This window comes from Ascidia mentula, chromosome 9 (assembly GCF_947561715.1).
Source record: "Ascidia mentula chromosome 9, kaAscMent1.1, whole genome shotgun sequence".
Classification (NCBI taxonomy): Eukaryota; Metazoa; Chordata; class Ascidiacea; order Phlebobranchia; family Ascidiidae; genus Ascidia; species Ascidia mentula.
Genome location: NC_138574.1, coordinates 4,662,081 through 4,684,646, shown reverse-complemented (window position 1 = coordinate 4,684,646; position 22,566 = coordinate 4,662,081). Strand labels below are relative to the sequence as shown.

At 40.5% G+C, this 22,566-nt stretch overlaps 2 protein-coding genes across 3 annotated transcripts; one reads left to right on the top strand and one right to left on the bottom strand.

Annotated features, from left to right (window-relative positions):
- Positions 1–681: 681 nt before the first annotated feature.
- Positions 682–6,431, top strand: LOC145913635 (protein Wnt-10a-like). 2 transcript variants are annotated; one of them, XM_083001360.1, is made up of 7 exons: positions 682–855; positions 1,442–1,607; positions 2,144–2,258; positions 2,399–2,538; positions 2,650–2,802; positions 2,973–3,133; positions 5,241–6,431. In XM_083001360.1, exons 1-7 carry the CDS (start codon positions 806–808, stop codon positions 5,542–5,544), a joined length of 1,089 nt encoding a protein of 362 aa, XP_082857486.1. In that variant the 5' UTR covers positions 682–805; the 3' UTR covers positions 5,545–6,431. The 2 variants fall into 2 exon arrangements, with proteins under 2 accessions (XP_082857486.1, XP_082857484.1); XM_083001358.1 differs by having other exon boundaries at positions 5,238–6,431.
- Positions 6,432–20,157: 13,726 nt separating this feature from the next.
- Positions 20,158–22,116, bottom strand: LOC145913813 (SPEG neighbor protein-like). The gene is made up of 6 exons (XM_083001574.1): positions 21,970–22,116; positions 21,713–21,849; positions 21,290–21,382; positions 20,721–20,899; positions 20,513–20,610; positions 20,158–20,396 (listed from the first exon to the last, which is right to left on the bottom strand). Exons 2-6 carry the CDS (start codon positions 21,838–21,840, stop codon positions 20,214–20,216), a joined length of 681 nt encoding a protein of 226 aa, XP_082857700.1. The 5' UTR covers positions 21,841–21,849; positions 21,970–22,116; the 3' UTR covers positions 20,158–20,213.
- Between the last annotated feature and the right edge of the window lie 450 nt (positions 22,117–22,566).

The following is a 22,566-nucleotide window of genomic DNA, read 5'->3' as shown; positions in this document are numbered from 1 at the left end:
TTGCGGCCTGCTCTTCAAACGCGCATCATCCGCTTTGTGACGTCACGGCAATGATGTCACGGCGATGTCAAGTGTACGACGAAGTGCAGCGGTTAGGGATGGTGTTTGACTTAATTTCGATGTATGCTGTATTCTTGAAGACCAATTGCCGCGCCCATAAAGTTCAAGTCGAATTGGTGAGCGCGTGTCAACCACGCCTATAGAATCCTTAAAGCGACGAAAGGTGGAACAAAGATGCAGTGAGACGTTCTTGACAGGTGGTAGCTGCTTTATTGTCAAAAATTGGGAAGCACAACCGATGTGCGGAACCCCCATGCAAACGGAATGATGTTATGACGTGTAAGAACGGCTATGTATATATAAACTGTGGTTCAAGCTGTTAAGGATCAGATTTATTTGCTCACGAATTCGGGCATCGTTCCCTGTGCTGAAGGTTTACATTGTTTGAAGCGCAAACTTAGCACCAAGCTTAGGCTACAGATCGTTAAACCTGTGTTTTGATATTGATGCTGTGGCGTAAGGTTATAGGCGTTTTGCTTTGAGTGTGAAGTTTACTTTAATGACTTAAAATGGACGTCGAATTTGTCAGTTTCGTGAGGTACCAAAGGAGCGGTTTTATTGACAGGCCTTGAAGTTAATTTGTAACCTCTCTTTTAACAAGAATTCTGTTTTTCAGACGCATTACAAGAGATTGAAACAATTTTGTTAAAATTAGCTATTTCTGAGAAGCGCAACTTGTTGAGGAAGCAACACAGGAAAAACTTTTATAATTCGCTGCGCTACACGAAACGATATTGGAATAAGAATGGATTTACGACACAGCTGTTATGTTATTTTTTTAATTGTCATTTCACGGTAAGTTTCCAAATGCTTTCAGTACAAAAATAAATACAGCACAAAGGACGTAAAGTCTGCACGAGACAGAAAAGTAATTATAAAGTTACTCATGTTATGCCCTGTATCTATTTGCCAAAGGGATGTGAAACGTTTTATGAGCCGCCTCTGTTTTCATAAGCTGGATTACTTTGGCGGTCATAACTTCTGTGATCCAGATGCCAGGCCGCCTCGACTTTTATATATTGTAACCCAAAACATGCGTTACTGCGCTAATCCACTGCTTCTGCTCCATGTCGGGTTTGGTGTGATTTTTGTAATGAGAAATTGTAAAAAATCCCGACATTTTTGACAAACCAAGCGCCTAAGTCGCACATTAAATCGCTGGTAAGACGATTGCTATGATTGATGAAGATTTTTCCATGGTTTAAAGTTTGTGTAGGTTAACGCATATGCAAATAACTGTATACAAAAAAGTGATTTGAATCACAGTCGAATGGAAAATCTTTTGGCAGCAAAACTTATTTCGTCAATTTCATGTTGTTATTCACACTTTGATTCCACGCCTCTAACAAAAACGCATGTCATTATATCTCTTCTTATGCAGGTCACATGGGTACAAAGACTATTACCATCTCGGTGGTGGCGACAAACACCCGACGCGGGATTCACGAATTACAACTCGCAGTGTATGTGGAAATGTGCCCGGATTAACCCAAAAGCAGTTGGCATTATGTATAGAAGACCCTCACGCAGTGGCGTCAGCGATACAAGTAAGTTTACATTGCGAAAACACTATCCATCACAATTCCCCGGTCAAAAAATGACTGAAAACTTGTGCAATTGACCATTACTAATGTTGCACCTCACCTAAGCCTAAATAGGCTGAAAACACGTGTGATAATACGTTGTGCGAAGCGTTTGCAACTTAACGTCAGTATGTTTATTTATGTGTTCGCCGAGTTATCCGTTTTCAAGTAAGCTAAGCTGCGTGCGCGGGTGCCCTTCATTACCTTTCTAAAGACAATGTTGAATCACTGTCAGATTTTCGACTTGAATTCTTTAGTAATTTATGAAAATAGGAAACGACCGAAGTCTGGCGTGGGGCATTAGCGGTTTATGTTTTTACACACGACTGAGTTGTTTTCGGTCGCTCGGGACCTTGTTTATTTCCTTTTTCCGTTGCTTTAAATGTCAGGCCCTTGTGTGTGGCTTCGCGATGCTAGTGCTGAATTCTTGTTACTTCTTGCGTTGGCGTTGTGTGTTAAATAAACGACCGACTATGGTTTTAACCAACGTTTTCGTTTAGGGTCTTCATGTTGGAATACACGAATGCAAGCGTCAGTTCAAAGATCATCGCTGGAACTGCAGTTCACTCGAAACAAAAAATAATATGCCGCTGAACAGCGCGTTCTTAAAGAGAGGTAAGAACGCAAATCATCTTGATTCATTGACAACAACTACCATAAAAAATGAAATATGTTTGATTTTCAAACAATGTGTTCAAAAATGTGCACATGCTTGAGTTAAAAAATGTGATTCAAATCAATTATTCATGTTTCAGCGGCTGGGAACAAAGAGTCCTCCTTCGCTTACGCAATCACTGCTGCCGGTGTTGCACACCAGGTGGCGCACGCCTGCAGCTTGGGAAAGATCCACGATTGTCATTGTCCACTTTCGGCAGGACGACGAAAAAAAATCAGAGTAAGGATTTTATGTCAACGTACTTTTTTCTGCGCATAAGATTTCTATTTCGACTTCACCGAAACGAAATCAACGTCAGTTTTCTATTTTTAACTTGATTTTTTTCTGTAGGAGAGATTTTCGGCTGTCGACCGTTTCAAGTACTTTGGATGTAACCATAACATCAACTACGCACTCAACTATTCTGTAAGGTTTCTTGACCCAGAAGCCGCCAAAGACCAGACGTCGATATTCAGACAGCATAACAACAGGGTCGGAAGACTGGTAAGTGTCGATATTCCATACCCTTTAAAGTCACATTTTGAAAGTAGGTTACAACTCTAACAAAATACACCGCAGGGAATTTTGTTGTTTTAATTCCTCGTGGTTTCAAACGTAAATCCAAATATTATTAAAAAGCGCAGAAATATAAACAAAAGTTTTTTTTGATGTAGATTGTGGGCAAAAACATGCAAGAAACTTGTCGGTGTCACGGCACATCTGGATCGTGTAACCAGGCAACGTGTTGGTATCAAACACCCAACTTCAGGGAGGTCGGGGGAATCATCAAGAGAAAATATAACTCTGCGCGTCTCTTTCAAGAGAATATGTCGACGTAAGTTTCATTCCTACTTACGGTATATTACAGTGCTGTCATCGACATGAAACCAAAAATAAGTGCGACTAAATTTCCTGCATGGTGCAACATTTTACAGTTTATTTGAGCCAAAACATGTTGCAAATATCAACGCTTGTGGCTTTAACCGCTCAAAACTGGCTGAAAATAGGGACACCCTGCCAAAAATAAGAATCAATTTCAGAAATAAGGAAGGCTTGGCAACCCTGATTACATTTGCAGCCACTGTAAATAACGTTGGAAATTTGGACATTGAATGCTTGCTGGAAAATGCGTTTATGGTTTAAGAATACAGTTATAAATAACTAAGAAATCAGATACCTACCAGCGCTGAAAAGTGATCCCCGTAGTGCTGTGAATCCATATAATGCTGTCGCCCGACTTATTTTCCAATCTAATACCATTCAAATTTTAGTTTTTGGAACACATCCAAAGTTTCTGCTATCGCATTGACACAAGTCGGCTGAAATCGTAAAATACAAACCCACGTACACAGATATCGCATTTTCGCAAAGTATTTGTGAAAGTAGGCGCCAACTGTCTTGACAACTTGACTTGACACGTCAAGACGTACATGTGTTTGCCCATAGTGGTGCAAGGTTTACTTAGCGACCGCCCCCTTGAATTCAGGTTACTTTTAATTTGCAGGCAAACACACAATATATATATTACACGACTGTTGGCCTGGCGGCAATACAAGATAGGCAAACTGTTTCTGAATCGTGTTTGTTGACTGTTTCGTGGAATCGCCTACGACACAAAAACCCATTCCATGTCATTTTTATCTCATGGGGCATGTTGTCTTGAGATAGCATTTCTTATCACGCAAAGCGCGGTGTCACGCCACAATTTGGAACTGTTTGTTATGCTTTCTGGCATGAGCACAAAAGGCCCTGTTACATGCAAGAAGGGTGTGTATTAATTAGGTGTTGTTCTGGAAATACCATTGAATATAACAGAGTGAGGTAAACAAACCTTGTGAAATTAACTTTCACGTGCCAACAGGATTCCGAAGGATTTTCACTAAATTTGGAGTCTCTGTTACATAAAAAGCGATATATTTATTCCGGTTTGGGCGTTGAGAAACCGCGTCTGCATAAGCGACGTTCCTGTGGGCCAATCATGATACACGTTATCGTATATAGCACTGATCATGATCAGTTTTGAACCAAAGTACAGCGCATTGCGGGCGCAAACCCAATAGACAGAAACACGCTTTTTCGTTGTTAAAATTAGCAAATCGCAATTTGGCCCAGTTTAACATGGTTTTTAAGTTGATCATTTCGGCTTCTTGTTTTTTTCCTGACAAAAGGAACGGCGCCCAAAATGTAGCAATCACGCAAAAGGAAAATACCCGGACGAAAATTGATTATTTTCGCCCGAAACAAACCCACAAACACCAGCAGAAATGTCTCACTCGGCCACGATTGCGACCTGGATTGACCGCAAAAGATATTTCGCCCGTTTTGCTCAGGTATTTATCACCTGACGATAGCGCGTCTATCTTTGGCGAAATCGGGCGCGTGATTAATCTTGTTCTAGTACTGGTTTGCGACACGGCAGTGTTTGGCCGATGATAAGAACATGCAGACGTACGTTTCTCAATAATCGTACAGTTTTCATAACTGATTTTTAGTGATGATACGTGGCATAGTTGCTCGCTCGGCGGTTGAGCAGTTCATGATTTTTAAAGGACAGGCCAGGAAATGTCGCGGGTTTGGCATCAGCTGTTGAGATCTACAAGGGCCTCGTGTTGATTGCAAATGTGTGGGCAATATGACTCACTTGTTCCTGAAGTGTCCGGACGCGCCCGGTTGTTAAATAACGTTGTGACAGATTCAGTAAAATCGAAAGTTCAAAAGGTAACAATTTTTTGGCAAGCAGTTTGATAAGACACCATATACACAACAACGACACGATACACAAACATGACTCATGCACAAACATGGGTTTTGTTGGCAACACTGAATATTGCAATATCTTTCTGGAACATACGATATTGATTGTACGTTTTTAAGTATATTTTTTACGTCAAAAGGATACCAAATTAGTTCTCTAACCAATTGTTCATTTTATTTCTCAGAAGCAACAACGTAAGACCCAACACACCTACGCCAACCACAAGCAACGAGGCCCTGCTTTACTACGAAGAATCCCCATCGTATTGCTACCCAAACCACAAGATTGCGGTTGCCGGTACCAAGGGGAGAATTTGTAACAGCAATGCACCCGACAACGATCCATCAAGCTGCAATCACATGTGCTGTCGGCGCGGCCACAGAACGTACAGGGAAGTGCGCCATGAAAAATGTCACTGCCGGTTCCACTGGTGCTGCTACGTCGAATGCCAAAACTGCACCGTTTCGGAAGAAGTCTCGGTATGCCGCTGAATTCCTCGCCAAACCCGCTGTTTAAGAGCAATACCGGTGCGTCACTGGGGAAGGCAATGCTGGCGTCAGACGGCCGGCGAGCGCTACCTACCGGACCAATACAAATATTCTTTGGGTGGACTAACGATTTTGAATGATGAACGAACAAAACACTCAATGCAACTTTGGGGTCACCTATGCACTAGTTTTGTTTCTGAGATAAATAGGGATAACGACGCTTCTTGCTGATTTAACGGAACCAAAATAGCAAATTTCGTAACGTTGACTTCCATGTTTGTCAAGTCAATATTATCTAGTTCGACAAGGTGGTGTTTTTTTGTGTTTTTTTTCAAAGAATACTTGCCAACCATACATTTTTAAACACGCTCAAATTCCACCGCCATCTTAAAAAAATAATTCTTCAAAGCGGTTAGACAATAAGCTGCATGTGCAACAGAATGTAAAGTGGTTCTCGAAACTTTTAGCAAATCATTATTTGATTCGACAAACAAACGCAAAATGCAACTTGGTACACGTGACAGTATTATGACATTTGTTACATTGAAATTCGTCAACTTTTATACGCTATATTTTCCTTTTGTTTTGTATTTGAGATGAAAATTTATTTCTTCTCTTTTTTACTATTTTTACTTCTATCTTCAAGCGTGCTCTCAGTCATAGCGTTTTCCTAGTTCAATAATTTACACAGTAAACCACTTGAAACATTTTACTCCTATTCTATAAAAAGTTTCCAAGTCTTCTGTATTTTATGATTACCAAAACGACATTACAGTTTTACTCTCTTGTCCAAACACGTTTACAAGTTTCCAGTTTGTATTCGATGCCATTTTTGTTCCCTTTTTTATTTATCTTTGCTTTGATTTTCAATAAAACAAAAATAATCATAACGTATGAGTAACAAATACCGATCCTGTCGACCACTTCGAGATTTTGAAACTCAGTTGATTGACGTTTGTTGGTTCTCAGATATTAAATGGCATTGACAGGTTTTACCACTCCCAGCTAAGTCAACAGTATAGAAACCGACAGCGGTTTAGAAGCACGTTCGTTCAGTCTTATTTAAACCACACAAGATCGCAACCCTGGCAACACAACGCACGAGACCACGCTCAGAAGAACATTTCCGTCAAGCAAAATATGTGTTTTTATTGTAACCATTTAATATTGCGCAAGTTCATTTTTCAATTCGTGTTGTCAACTAAAACCAATTCCCTTGAAAAATAATCATTTAAACTCAAACATTATCGGGAACACAGGCGCTTAAATCAGGGGCATGTTTATTTTGATGACGATTCCTGATTGTTGTCGTCTTGTCGTTGTCGTTGTTTGTAGAGGTCAAGTGACTTTTGTTCGTGTGAGATAAGTGCAGTTGCTGCCAACCATAAGGATAAAATGGGCATCGGTGTGCCTGAAACGAACAATTTTGGCTCTTTTCGTAAAAAATCTGGCAACCCTTATCAAGTCACGCTCAAGAAGTTATTTTAGTTTTGTCATATGAGGCTGCAGATACATATATGTATAGCTATAGCGTTTCATTGAGGCAGAATTGCTTCCTTTGTGTCAATTTTGCAAAAAGTTTTTTTGTGTATGAACACCATTTCTTAACAACGAGGTTTGCAGTAGGCTACATTGACTTGTTTTTTTTGGCTACATGTGTTACTGCTGGAACTTGGCTCTCGTGTGGGCCAGTATCCTAGGCTTTGAGAAACGCTAATCTTCACTGATGTTTTTCTTAATAAGCCAAATTTTTGTACCACACAGAAATACGTGTTTACTTTAATGGTTTGTGTTTAGCCTTTTTTGGGGCTAAAGAAATAATTATAATACATTCAAGTTAAAGTGGTATAATGTAGGACAAACGAACGTCTTGTTTTGATCTTAGCAACACGTGTGGGTGTATTTAGACCAGGTCGATCAGGGACAACACGAAAGTCCTGAAATGTTTGTTTTTCTTTTCTGAAAAAAACCCATAATTTTTGGGGGGAAATTAATGTTCAAAATTTTTCTGTTTTTGTTGCCGCACATCGCAGTCGCCAACTTCTCTTTGAAAAAGCATTGTCAGCAGAATGAAGTATGTGTTTGTTACACAATTCTGAACTTGACCCCACGGGTCAATCAACATATTTGCGGATGGAAAAAAAACACAGGATGCCTGGAGGAGTACACCACGAACAGATTAACGAGAGGCTATAGTGGGATTTTTCGATGTTAATTTCTGCAACTGTCTTGTCGAGAGAAGCTTGGGTTAAGATCTGTACAATATCGGTTGCTTCGCTAGGTTTTCACACAAAGTTCAAGCAGTGACGCATCACAATCTTTCACTGCCGTTGAGAAATGCAACACAAAGAAAAGGTTGTCAACAAATGTGGATTATAATTTCACAAAAAATACACACTTTACAGCATCTATATATACAACATTAATTCCGCGTTTATTATTCCAAAGTTTGTGTGCGAACAACAACGCCCACCTACTCTATCTATTAAGTTTTTTTTTCAAATAAGAAACTTTTCAAAGCTGTGACCATACTAATAAGCCTCACGGCGATATAACAAATGTTGGCCACCCCCTTGTTTCTCACTATGTAATAGTTATTTAAAGAAAAAAGTCTTCCCACCAATGCCTGTTGGGGGTTTTATCGACAGTTTGTCTTTGAGCCTCCATCCTTCGTCTGCATGCAAAGTAGCAAAGAGTTGACCCTCACGATGTAATAGTAATTTAAAGAAAAACAGTGTACACTCTTCAAACCGTATACACCAGAGTTTTTTTATTTGAACTTTCATTTTACGTTGTCGTATTTCTTATTGTGAACCTTAGGAGCTTGTCGAGGTCGGTGATGTTGCAAACTCCGAACCCGTGGCACTGTTTAACCAATGGTGTGCCAAATTTGGCACGCGTGCTTTGTGTTGTTAACACTGCTACACAGTCTGTACCTGATCGGAGTTTTAGCGAGAGGTCATCTTTAAACCTCCGCTTTGCGCTGTCCTACTTGTCAGACTATTTTTTTGCATTTCCGGCCGGAGCTTGTGGAGGTTGAGTTTGGGGATGTTGCAGAAGGCAAACAGGCGGCCTCCCAAGACTGTCTGTCCTCCGGGCCAGTTCTAATATTATTAAAAATCGGGAATCGGTGGCATTTTCCTGCCCGGTGGAAGCTGCAACCAAACAATGGTTGGCAGTGGCCGACAACGGATTGAGCAGAAGTTTGTCACCAACCTGATTTTTTCGATTTTGTTTGGACGGTCGGCCGCTTTTCTTCCACACCGCCAACGTTCTTAAAACACCCGACCACACCTCGCCGTAAAAAAATATGCTAAGATATGGCTCGGATATTCTTTGAAGCCGACTTTGCAGAAATGTGCAATAAAAGAGATTCGTTTCGGGCAAGTCATGCAATAAAAGAGATTTGGAAACCTTTTCGAAGAACAGTGGCAAAGGTTAGTTTTGAATTGGTTTGTTGCATAAACTATTGAAGCAGGCGAGTAGCGAACGGAATGTCGTCATCCTAAAGCTACTGCATATAGTTTCATTCTGTTCTTTTGCAGCATGTAAAAACTTTCCGTATCCAGGTTATAAATCGCACCCCTCTTCTCTTTCTTTGCTTCTTTTGGTGCTTTTTTTGCCTCATGGAACAAACAATTGTCCAATATCTGCTCTTCGGAGCCTGATGTTGGAAAAAAGATATTCACGGTTATTATCAAAAACGCACATTTCTGGAAAAGAAAACTTCGCACAGCAGCAAATTTGGGTGCAACCAAGCGCCACTGCCTGCCTGCTATTGATCTAAGCTCAAACATTTGGGAGTTTTGTTTAAAAGGAAATTGTGTAGGCTCGTTACACCAGCAGTTGTGTACAGATCGAGAAGTGATGTGCGAAGTTTTTGTTATGTATCGCGTGCTAAACATTTGTGTGACTTTTTGGAACGTTGTTGGTTCTGAGACAACATACAATTAAGGTCCACTATTGGAAACAGTTTCTAACATTCTATAGAATGTCTATAGGATTTTTGACGATAGGTAATAATCAACCCCCGTGCAATTTTGCAACCATGACGGTGTGTCAATTTTGGCGTGCGTGCCCTGTGTTGTGCCCCCTTATACACAGTATGTACCTGTTCGGAGTTTTCGCGATAGGTTGTCTTTATTCCTCCACTTCGCAACTTTTGTTATTTCGACCGGAGGTTGGGTTCGGGGTTGTTGCAATCGGCACAACACAGGCGGTCTCCCAAGACTGTTTGCCCTCTGAGTAAGTTCTAGTATTCTCGTAATGCGAGAATCGGTAACATTTTCCTGTCCGGTGGAAGCTGTAACCAAACAATGGTTGGTAGTGGTCGACAATTGATTAAGCAGGAGTTTGTCACCAACCTGATTTTATCGCTTTGGCTTTGCCATGGGACACTGTCCCCATTTAGTAAGTTCTGGGAAGACAACCTACTTATCCTTCTGGTCTAAATGCGAAAAAATAAATCATGGTTACCATTTTAAATTACAAGCTAATAAACAGCAAAAAATACAGACTTCCAGCCAAAATGCACTGTTGAACAGCCGAGTCATCTCCCCGTAATAGTATCAGTATACGAACAAGTGCCCATGAATATCTCTTGCTTTAAAAAACTGAGGGATATCCTTCTTTCTCACACCTGCACAAGCATAACAGCTTGTCTTTCTGCCCTAAAAGCAAAACATACAATTCAGATTCCTTATTCATTGGAAAACATCAACAATATGCTAGTAATTGATGCCCATACTTAAATAAAAAAAAATGAACAAAAATCCACTTTTGCATTGTTTTTTGTTGAGTATAAACTTCAATTTCTATCAGCTTTTTCATTCTTTATATACTTACATTTCATTGGGCTTATTAACTTGATGATTATCGCTCTAAAAACATCAGTACATTTCTTGTGGGAATTGCTGTATTAACTCTTGGTTCATTTGCTCATATATATACCCTGGCTTGATAACTCTTGTTTTTATCTGTGGCATGCCATTTTAAGTTAATTGTTGTGCAAAACAATTTGATTTGACCTAATAAAAGCAAAAAAATAAATTGCAAAATTAAATACCTCAATAGTTGATTGGGAACACCTCAGTTGATGTTACGCAGCACACGTGGACACGGCTTGTCAGCTGCCAATGCTCGTGACAGAAAGTATATTTTTGTTCAAAGTCGAAATACGCGCGTCCCAAAAACACGTTTTTCCGCCATGAATATTTAGGCATGACACAACAACGCCACACAAACTAACGAAACAAAACTTACCGAACTGTGACGTAGACAAAAATAACCATGCAGTTCAACGGGCATTAATTTTCAATAATTTACTTTCTCCTAACACATGAAATATAAGAAAACAGCAGGTTAAACAGACAGCACATGCAGCACAGCCAAACACAACAACCTAACTTACCAAAAGAAATCCCGCCGTCTGACCAAGACAATGGCCATGTAGTGACCAAGAAAGGCAATGACGTATACACGCATTATTACGTAAATAAGGGTACCCTTTCCAGGTTTTAGAAACACGCAAAAAACATTTCGTCAGTCGTAACGCCCTAAACATAGGCAAAACGACGCAAATGTCGTTTCGTGTCACTTTGTTTTTACACCGAGTCATGTTGTTGCAGCACTAAGTTTTAAACACTTTAATTACAGACCCCCTTACTGAAAGCGGGACATTTTTGCTTCAATAGGTCTATTGCAGATTTAGTAATTATGAAGTCACAAACAAATCCATTACACAAAAATGTCGATTCTTACCATTATGCCACAACAACTACTGCGCTGCATAACAATCCACGAGACACTTGTGTTTGTCATGATAGTGACTGTGAGCAGGTCGTTTGAAACTAGCTTAACGCATGTATGTGGTTTTTCTGACAATAAATTTTAATTTAAACGATACATACGTTGCCCCCTCTGTTTGTTTGTAAGGGGTAACATGTCACCCCAGTCACCACCATATCGACGCCTATGGGTGCAACTACAACCAATCTGTATCAAAATTCGAAAAGCGCAAAAAATTCTAATTCTTCTGTTGGTGTAAACACTTCGTTTAAATTTCGTTGTACCAGCAATGTTGCTGACATTTCTCAAATAATTGCTGAATGGCAACTTGCAGTTCATTTGGCCTGCCACAGTCTTTCTATAGTGGTTCATCTTGGTTGAGTGATTTGGGGCAAAACATGCTAAACAATAAATTTGCACAGAATCAAGTATTCTGCCTTGATAAAAAATGCAATATGCCCGATAATTTTGGAAGAGCTCTTGTCGGATCTGGAGGAAACACAAATTTTTCTTATCATGACGAAGGCACTAACACAGAAAAGCAGTAATGTCTTGTACATGGTTATATATTACAGCAAAGGTAAAAAAAGTTTATTATGCATTACTTTGAATAATTTCATTACCATGTGGCACAGCCGAAAGCATGCTGTGCTATATAATATAGCTTGAGGCCATTATCGAATTTCCAAACCAAAATAATTTTCAGTGAATAGATGCGTTGGTTTGGCCACTGATGGATGCAAGACACTGTGTGGCAGAACTATTTCCGTAATATCGAGATTTCGTGATTTGCCACTAAACCAAACTTTGGAAGTCTCTGCCAAGTAGTACTGAATTTATGATTTCGACGTGGTTATTACGTGTCACCATGCGCCAAAAAGTAACGTGACGTCTTCAGCACAATTAATGTTGGTGAGGAACCTCTATTAATGATTAAACTCTCTTATACTTTTTGGCAATTTAAGTCTGAAAGACAAGTATTCTTATTTATATTCAAAATTTTGGTCTAAATCTTTTTAAAATCGCAACCTAGAAATTTATTTCGAGAATACTGGAATAAACGTGAATATTAAAATTTGACCGACCTTATGCAACCAGTTAAAGAACAGTAAGGTGGAATTGAGGAAGGACTTGAATTCCACACGGGTGTTTTAAAAACGTTGGCGTTGTGGAAGAAGCGGCCGGCCGTCCAACCATAAAAGCGAAAAAATCAGGATGGTGACAAACTTCTGCTCAATCCGTTGTCGGCCACTGCCAACCAGTTGTCGATTTAAGGATGTTAAGAATATTAGAACTGACTAGGAGGGCAGACAGTCTTGGGAGGCCGCCTGTGTTGTCCCGTTTGCAACATCTCCGAATTCAACCTCCACAAGCTCCGGCCTTGGCATTGCCAGTTGGCGAAAGTTATTTTGATAGAAATACAGACGTGCGGCCTTCAGCAGCAAGGAAGCAAATCGGAATATTTTTACTCAGTTCTCTAATGGACGAGTGTGCAAGCGTATTCCCTTGCTTTGTCCCAATCGTGGTGGGCTATATTGTAAAATTTGCTCTCAGAGACACAATGACTGAACGTTTCTGTGACTGAAGAAGTTTAAAGCCTGTAATTTGTTTAGGAAAATGATTAGTACGTTACTGACAACTTGCAGCAATGATTAGTACGTTACTGACAACTTGCAGCCTACTTACCTGCCTATTTATCAGTCACAAGAAAGCTTGTGTGACGTCACAATGCAGTTTTACACAATGTGTACATGGTAACACTCAATTATTTTCACTAATTTTTATCCCATGTAAATATCTCTTGTTCAGTATTTCCAATCAACTTCCGAAATGCATCGTTTTGTTCTAAACTGTGCCTTTAAACTGTGTTCCAGGAATGCTACAACTCGGTAAGACAAGTTTTCTTTATTTCACTCTATCGCTCAATACCGCATATCAGTAATTCTGTCAAAAAAAGTTTTGATCGCTCGCGGGGAATGCCCATGCACCTTGTAGTCCTCTGTCAGGAAGACAGGGGTTGCGTAATAAAGTAACCAGTGATGAAGTAAGGTCAATGTACTGTTGCCAGAGCGATTTTTGCGTGTTTGGTGCAGTTTTAGTGCAATTTTGTCCCTGTTAGTCAGCTAGTTATTTAGTGCTGGGTGTTGTCAAAACATTAGTTGAAAAAGCATGAAAGTGTTCAAGGGGATGTAGCTAAAAACTGAATCTTAAGGTGTTTATATAGGTAGTTGGCCATTTGCGTCAAATTAAAATCTTTACAGAGCAACTACACTGAATGGTGTTCATATCGACGAATTAGGTTTGTTATTTTGTGTTTTTCAGCAAGTCGGAACACCATATCAGGAGCTACCGCTTGTCGGTAATTTTGTTGTTAACTCATTGCAATTTCAACAAACTTTAAACTTTAAAATATGATTCACGTATTTTCGGCTTTAGGCCAGAAAGACAACAAGTTGCAAATACAAAGAAAATGTTAACTCCTTGCTGCGTGGTCTTGCGGGCCTTCATCACCTCAAGGCGTCCACTGTCACATCTCTTCAAACCCGTCTACAAAGGACACCCGAGCCATATCTCACCATATTTTTTTATGGCGAGGTGTGGTCGGGTGTTCTAAGAACGTTGGCAGAATGGAAACAGTGGTCGACAGCAGTGCCGACAATGCCGACCACGCCGATTTTTCGACGCCAAACCAAATGCCAACCAAAGGCGATAAAATCAGGTTGGTGACAAACTTCTGCTTAATCTGTTGTCGGCCACTGCCAACCATTGTTTGGTTATAGCTTCCACCGGGCAGGAAAATGCCACCGATGCCCGAATTCTTAGAATATTGGAACTTACTCGGAGGGCAGACAGTCTTGGGAGGCCGCCTTTTCGCCTTCTGCAACATCCCCAAACTCAAGGTCCGGCCGGAAAAAAGAAGCAGGACATTTCAAAGTGGAGGAATAAAGACGACCTCTCGCAAAAACTCCAAACAGGTACAGACGGTGTAGAAGGGGGCACAACACAGGGCACTCACGCCAATATTGACACATTGTCATGGTTGCAAAATTGCACGGGGGCTGATTTTTACCTATTGTCAAAAATTCTATTTTATAGAATGTTAGAAACTGTTTCCAATAGTGGTCCTTAATTGTATGTTGTCTCAGAACCAACAACGTTGAAAAGTCACACAAATGTATACCACGCGATACATAACAAAAACTTCGCACCTCACTGCTCGATCTGTACACAACGGCTGGTGTAACGAGCCTACACAATTTCCTTTTGAACGAAATTCCTAAATGTTTGAGCTTAGGTCAATAGCAGGCAGGCAGTGGTGCTTGGTGGGAACTTGGCGCTTGGTTGCACCCAAATTTGGTGCTGTACGATGTTTCTTTTCCAGAAATGTGCGTTTTTAATAATAACCGTGAATATCTTTTTGCAAACCCCAGGCTCCGAAGAGCAGATATTGGACAATTGTTTGTTCCACGGGGAAAAAAAAGCTCCAAAAGAAAAGAAGAAAAGAAAGAGAAGAGGGGTACGATTTATAACCTGGATACGGAAAGTTTTTACATGCTGCAAAAGAACAGAATGAAACTATGCAGTAGCTTTAGGATGACGACATTCCGTTCGCTACTCGCCTGCTTCAATAGTTTATGCAACAAACCAATTCAAAACTAACCGTTGCCACTGTTCTTTCAAAGGGTTTCCAAATCTCTTTTATTGCATGACTTACCCTAAACGACAATTTCGTTTGTTTCACCAAAATGCTTTAAAATTTTTCAATTGTTTCCATTCGATTGTATTTTTATTATTTTCACATTTTATTTTTATTTTGTTTCAAATAAAACAAAAATTAACCTTACGTTACAATGACTTACTTCAGGACTTATATGGTATAGGCAATGAAATGCACAAAATAATTTCATTTCAAAGGCATTTGCATAAATCATACTTAGATTTTTTTTAGCTGACTTCAAAAGTTGAAATATTGGGATAGCATTTCTTAGATTTTGGAAGTTTTAAACCACGGGGACTGGGGTATATGTAACATAATATAATAATATATGTGTAGTTTCGAACGCAGCGATGCAACCTCCGCTTATTAGCTGATAAATACCTTGCTTTGGAACGTGCATATATAAGGCGCCACATGTTTTACAGATTATTTTCGAGTTGCGTTGATAGAGTTGTTGGTTGTTGTTATTTTGCATTTGTTCACATAAGTTTGTAAGTTCTGTTACACAATTTGTGATCATGATGAAGGGGAAATATGTCGCGTAAGTTTGGTTAACAATTAATTTACGGTTGTGATTACGAAAGCTTTACCTCCGCAAGCTAACTAAAAATAACATGGGTGCTTGTTTAAATTTGTTAAATTTTGCAGGTTGCTGTTGCTGTTGCTTTCTGTTTGTGCTTCTCACGTAGCATCCGTATCCGAAGGTAGGCTTTCCAAACAAATGTATAAAATTTCGACACCAATAACCGACATAACTAACTATTGTTACAGTAAACGTGGGAGTTCATTTAGATGCAAAGAAGGCCGAAACGGCTGTGAAATCTGCCATTGGTATTATGAAAGATTTGTTGGCATATATGCAGAGGTTAAGAAAAGGTAATTCCCCACTTGTTCTCCCAGGAGCCACTTCTGTGCATGTTGAAGACTCCTTCGATGATGGTTCTGAAGTGAAATCCAAAGCGGCAGTGACTAAATCTCTTGCTTCAGAAGTTGCTGCTAGTGCGTATACATACATCTTTATTTATATTTATTCATTTATAGAGACAATAGTCCAGAACTGGTGAACAAATGTTTATGGAACAAGCAATTATAAAAACAATGAAATTTTGTCAGGAGAACAAACGACCCAAGACTAATAGTACATTTGTGCAGGTGAAGCTCTTTCGGAGGAGGTTGAAGAGCCGCCGGTTAAATCAAAATCTTTTATTGGTAAGCGGTTTCAAACACGCATACTCCGTATCAAATTAAATATTAACCATTTGCTCCAGGTGGTAGCGGGGACATGGGCATGGGCATGGACATGGCCAGAACCTCGGTAACAGCTGCTGAGAATTCTGATGACGAATCTGCATTGTCAGGTAACACATCTACGAGTTTTAGTGGATTTTTATAGTCAATACGTTTTGTGCTTTGTGGTGCCAAAAAAGAATTTCGGCGTTAATTTAGATGCGGAGTTGGAACTTGAAGATGTGGTGGAAATGCGGCAAGTTCATCAATCCAACTGCCCTGCAAGTGTCCGTTGTAACCCTGGAGAACATTGCACCATGTATCTGTAAGCAACTCGCATAAGGGGTTGTTATCAACATGATACACAATTGTGTTTAGGATATCAAAACTGCACCTCGCTTTTGTCTACTGTATATAAAAAAAAATGCAAAATACGTGAATAAGAATTTTAAATAACGTCACGGTTTTGCCATCAACATGATGCATGTTTTTTAGGGGATATCCGAACTGTTTCGTTCCAGCAACAGTATGTAAATTCATGCCTTGTCTTAATGGTGGAACATGCGTCAATGACCGGTAAGAAGCGCTAAAGAACAAAAACCTAAAATCTAAAGCTTTTACTATCTTTCTACCAGGTGCGTTTGTGTTCCACCGTTCACTGGCGCACTTTGTCGAGACGCAGAACCCGTATCAATGTGTCCACTAGGCTATTGTCTTAACGGAGGTACATGCTATTCAGTGGGATCTAACCAATACCGGTAATTGGTCGTCTTCAAACCAAGCCAATTTCACTAAGCTACTGCATTGAATTTGCAGATGCGCCTGTCTTTCAACCCATACCGGGCCCCACTGTCAACAAGAGGTGAACTCTGATGATAACCAGTGTGCTCTAGGGTTTTGCCAGAACGGGGGAATTTGTTACTTCTCCGGTGGTCAATTTCGGTAAGAAATATATCCTGTAAATTTGTCCACACGATCTTACAGGTATTCGTCAACAGTTGTGCGTGCGCACCCCGATACACCGGAAGTCGCTGTGAGCGGCCGATCGGTCCCGTATTTCCTTGCCCTCGTGGTTATTGTCAAAACGGCGGGACTTGCTTTGCGAATGGACAGCAATACAGGTAACAACGGGAGAGTGTCTAGTAGTTCATCATTATACAACTTTACGCAGGTGTTCTTGCCCTTCCACACACACTGGACTTCGCTGTGAGCAGCTAATATCTCAGTGTCCTGTGGCTTTCTGCCAAAACGGCGGAACTTGCTTCGCGAATGGACCGCAGCAATACAGGTACCACGTACGTGTCGAGCAGTTTATTATTCTTACTGTGCAACTTTACGCAGGTGTTCTTGCCCTTCCACACACACTGGACTTCGCTGTGAGCAGCCAATATCTCCGTGTTCCGTTGGTTATTGCCAAAATGGTGGCACTTGCTACCCCGCAGGAAGACGTTTTAGGTAAACAAAACAACCTAGGAAAAACTACTGGTTTCTACAATGTGTTCATTAGGTGTGCATGCCCGCCACGATTTACTGGTCGCTATTGTGAGAACTTGGTCAGACCCCCAAACCCATGTCCCCTAGGTTTCTGCCAGAACGGGGGAACTTGCTACAACGATGGAACACAGCCTCGGTAAAACATAACATCACCCCCTAAATCGGAAATTTACCGAATTAATTTCAGGTGTCAATGCTCTAATGGGTGGCAAGGTTCAAATTGCCAATTCCCGGTTGAAAGCAATCCCACCTGTGATACGGTCGCCTGCAGCGGGGACTGCATTTGTCAAGAATCTTGCCGCCACGAGAATGGTTACGTTTGCGTCTCCAACACCGGTTATTTAGGAAGACTTTGCGATATACGTGAGTACCCTTACGACCAATAACACAACCAATTTATTACTAAATTATTTTGTGGGCAGCTGTTCCAGAGTTGCAGTGCACTGCAAATGAGATTATCATTACGGTCTCGCAGCAGTTTTATGCTGAGTGGGATATGAATCAAGTAAATAGCATAATCTACATGTCACCGACAGTGGACGGTATTGGAAGTACTTTGCCGCAATGTAGAGGTCAGTGAATCTGGTTGAATCAATTAAAGACTTTTTTAGTAATTAAAAAAATATTACAGCTGAATTGGTTGGCTCTACCCATCGGATAACTGCAAGCTATCCTTTCACTCAATGCGGAACCCAAACTTCAACCGACGTTGGTCCAGAGGGTTACAATCGCATCTCCTTCACAAACTCCCTATGGATCAATAAAAACTTTGGTTCCTCCGCGGGTTCTTACGACATGCCCTTCGGCATCATAAGATTTCAGTGCGTCTTCGAGAACACATACAATGTTTACACATCCATCAAACCGCTGTGAGTAACTTGCCTACCTACCCACAAGCAAAAATTTAAAAATCGAACCCTTTTTTTCAGTATGGACGTTCCCCCTATTATCTCGGAAGATTTACGTTACCAAGTTTCTGCATCTCTTTGCAAAGTTTCCACATGCAATGCACCTTGTCCTCAGTCCCTGACCGTCCAGCAATCCGCGGTGTACACTGTGGGACAAATGTTGCATCTAAATTTCGGCGTAAACTCGCAGGTAACTACGTAACAAAACGACCAAATTACCGTTTAAACAAATTGTTTTATAACTGAAGCTTGGTTCCGTGGTTGGCAACCCTTTATCCGGAGCTGTAGCAACTATAGAAACTGCGTCCATATCATGCTCTGCCACAGATGGAATCGGCGTGGGACTACAACAGGGTTCTCAATTTCCTCTTCTTCAAAACGGGCAAGTCACATAGATAGGAAAAGACTAGTAGAGATTTCAATAAATCGTACAACTTAAATCGGAACGCCCAAGGTGAATATTATGTCTTTAGGTGCCCCACTGAGAGTGGCGTAGCCCTTGCAACCGAGACGGGAGTCTCCACTCTGGATCATCGTGCTTGCTTCTCCTTTCGTCTTCCCAGGAACAAAGTTTGCTCAGAACTTTACATCCACGTTCGACTCCATATTTGCAGCAACTTAGTGCAAACGGTATTAGATTGTTTCGAAAAAAGGTAATCAGTTGCTACATATTTTATAATGTTTTAGGCGTGTTCAAACGGATTTAGTGCGCCACGTTGCAACCAAGCAAGAAGGAAAAGGTCAATGGCTCCACGCGCCATGATCATTGGACCGGTGTACGTTCTTAAGAAAGAAGAGGGCAGTGGCCACGTGACTTTCCTGTTGGACAACCAAGTGATAGAAATAAAACCGGGCCATTCCGTAAACAACCATTCCTTGTCTGGCAACAATGAAGTTCTAGTTAAACAGCAACCGAACGTCTTGGAGCCGGATAGTGGTAATCCCTTGGAAGGTAAAAAGAACCTTTAACCACCCTGCGTAGAGCCGTAATGTAAGCAAACCTTTTTGTAACGCAGGTTTCCCACTGATTATAACTGCTTGTGGAATAATGTTTTTGGTGGTTCTCATCAGCGTTTTCCTGGTCTACAATCGTCGATATCTGATCAAACCGGATAGTCTTGGTTTATCATTTCGTTCAATCGGAGCATAAGCTCCCAGTCGTTGTCCCAAACCAAAAAGTTTGGTTTCATTTACAGTATTTTTATTTCACTGATTTTTGTTGTTCCATTTCTATTGAATAAACTTTATTTGAGCAACTTTGCATGTCAAGTAATGCCAGGTTACATCAATTTGCGTGGAGGTAGTGCCTAATCGCACAGTTATTAGCAACCATAACTTGGTGGCTAATTTGAAAAAAAACCTTAAAGACGATTAAAGATAAAAACTGCGTGCTAATTCAATTTCCCCTGATGTTTGTCCTATTTATTTTCAATAAACTTTATTACAAATTTCCGTAGTACAGGCACATGATACGCAGACAAACAAGGAAAATAACATTAGTTTATTATCCGGTTTTGGCTGCTTTAAAAATAGGTCTTTTATTTAACATCGAGACGAGCAAACGAATGATCATAACCGCAACTGTTTTCCACGTACACTTCGTATTTGCCGTTGTCTTTCTTGGAGCAGTTTCTAATAGTAAGTGTTGTTGTGTCCCCTTCGATCTCGAAACTGACGCGATCATCCTCGTCAATATCTTCTCCATCTTTGGCCCAACCGGCCTACACAAAAAGTGTGGTTGTAAGAATGCTTTCGTGCCAGACAGAATCTGGTTATTGAGCCAATGTGTATCACTCGAATTCTAACAAAAGCACTTGGGGAATTGCATATTGCTTACATCTGGCTCCGGCAGTCCTCCGATCTTCGCTTCCATGACGACAGTTGACCCTTTCTTGGCTGTCTGGTTGGGTGGCCCCTTTATAATTTTAGCATTGCCTGTAAAACAATGTCGATTGTCAAACAGTGCAAAAAGTATGAGAATAGAGTAGATAGAGGTTAAGAAATCGCAAGATATGCTTTTGTGATCAAAACACTAAAATATTTGCCTTGCATGTTGAGCTTGGCGGAATCGAATGCGACTCCAAAGTGGTTGTACAATTTGCAAGTGTAAGAACCGATATCCGACAGCTGCGTATCTTTTACCACCAGGGCGCAAAGATCTGGTGGCTCAAAAACCACCGAATACTTTGGACCCTCCTTAAGCTCTTGTCCGTCTCTGAACCACCTAACAAAGGGACATATTGTTGTAGCTGACATGAGATCAAATACTCTATATACTGCTCAGTAAACTTTTGACACAAATCATAAAATTAGCGACAATAATTTTTTGTTATTCTTTCCAATTAAATGCCTTTTAAACTAAGGAAACGTTGCTGCCAAGTTGTGAGTTTGCGCACCGGTGTGACTTGACTAAGATATGCCTATTCTATATCCGATAGTGGCTTGCGGAAAGGGCCAAGATCGTATTTAAAACAACCACAAAACACCTATGAGATATAGCGAGATCAAGCTCGCGAATGCTCACGTAAATATAAATGTTCAACAGTCAGTCTCTTGTCAAAACAGTGCACCAGCAACTACTAACAGTTAACCACAAAGCTGTAGTTACACTTACTGAACAGTCGGATCTGGAAAACCAGCAAGACGTCCGACGATCCTGGCTGTGCTGTCCTCAAAGGAATCAACATCCTTCAGTTCTTCGGTGAACCTAAAACGTGAAACATCAACACAACATGATTTTACGCGAATCCAAAAGCAGAATCGCTTCTTCGCGGTGCAGTATTTAGGGTCTATTTTGCGGCGGTTAGTGTAACTGCGCTGTATCACAAATTTGACTTTAAAATGAGCCACTATATGGTGATGTTTTTTTGCATCGAATTGTGTTGCATTTATTTACACCTGATGAAGCGAGAGGTGCTCTCGAAAGTTTGTGTATTTTGGAAAACAAATGTCGGTCTTCTTGAAGAGTGCCAAACCAGGATAATCCAGTAAGGTAAGAAATATGTTTGAAACAAAGTACATCACCTATTCGCCTTACCTTGGTGGTCCGTCTTTTTTCATTTGAGAACGAAGACGATGCCCACGGAAGGACTTTTGAATCATACATGCCGCTTTCTGCACTTCCTTATCTTTCAAATCGATATTAATTTGTGGTTTGGTCGGCATTTTGATTCTCTAAACACAAGTTTTTAACTTAAAACACTTATTTACGAATCGGTTTCCACAAGGCACCGTAACAAAACAACACAACCAGTCTCTTCATTCCAAATCTAGCGCAAGATAATAAATACTTACTTTCAAGTCCAGTCGTCAACGAAAGGCAAACTGGTCGACTTTCTTAGCGTAACGCCCCTTAATACTAACACCCCTGTCAAGCTGGTAACACAGGAGGCAGGTCGTAGCGGGCTCACCCCCATCTTGTTTTGCCGTCGGACAGCTGACGGGGTTTGGCGTCATATAGGCATGGAAAGGCACAGAAGTCCCTTCGGGTATTAGAATCCCCAGAGACGCCAAACAACTGAAATTGAAACCTTTTAAGGAAGGGCCAGAAGAACGGATTGACTGTTTGACCAAATCACTGAAGCTGAACGCTGTGCAATCATGTTTTTAAATGTTCAAGTTACATGAATTTTGTAACATTCGTGGAAACTTTCTCTCAAACAACACTTTGTTATCAAATCTAAATAAGTTAGCAACACTTATACGTCCACTGTCATTTGAAACCGCATTCGTTATCGTAGTCATTATTTTGATGAAACATTTCTGTCTATTTTCTCTTCTCAAAAAAAAGCTTTCCATTAAATATTTTTGTCAGAGCTGATCAGTGAGAAATTTACTTTTTCCTCTGTTTGTTACATTTTTCCAAAAAATAGGCAATTTTATCAATGTTCG

Bases quoted from the DNA above. Each gene is read 5' to 3' on its own strand.
- LOC145913635 (XM_083001358.1), top strand. From the start codon at position 806: ATGGATTTACGACACAGCTGTTATGTTATTTTTTTAATTGTCATTTCA. The intron at 856-1,441 runs GTAAGTTTCCAA...CTTCTTATGCAG, and splicing joins TTTTTAATTGTCATTTCACG to GTCACATGGGTACAAAGACT. The intron at 1,608-2,143 runs GTAAGTTTACAT...GTTTTCGTTTAG, and splicing joins CAGTGGCGTCAGCGATACAA to GGTCTTCATGTTGGAATACA.
- LOC145913813 (XM_083001574.1), bottom strand. From the start codon at position 21,840: ATGCCGACCAAACCACAAATTAATATCGATTTGAAAGATAAGGAAGTG. The intron at 20,611-20,720 runs GCAAATATTTTA...ATTGTTTTACAG, and splicing joins CGCCAAGCTCAACATGCAAG to GCAATGCTAAAATTATAAAG. The intron at 20,397-20,512 runs GTAAGCAATATG...CTTTTTGTGTAG, and splicing joins GAGGACTGCCGGAGCCAGAT to GCCGGTTGGGCCAAAGATGG.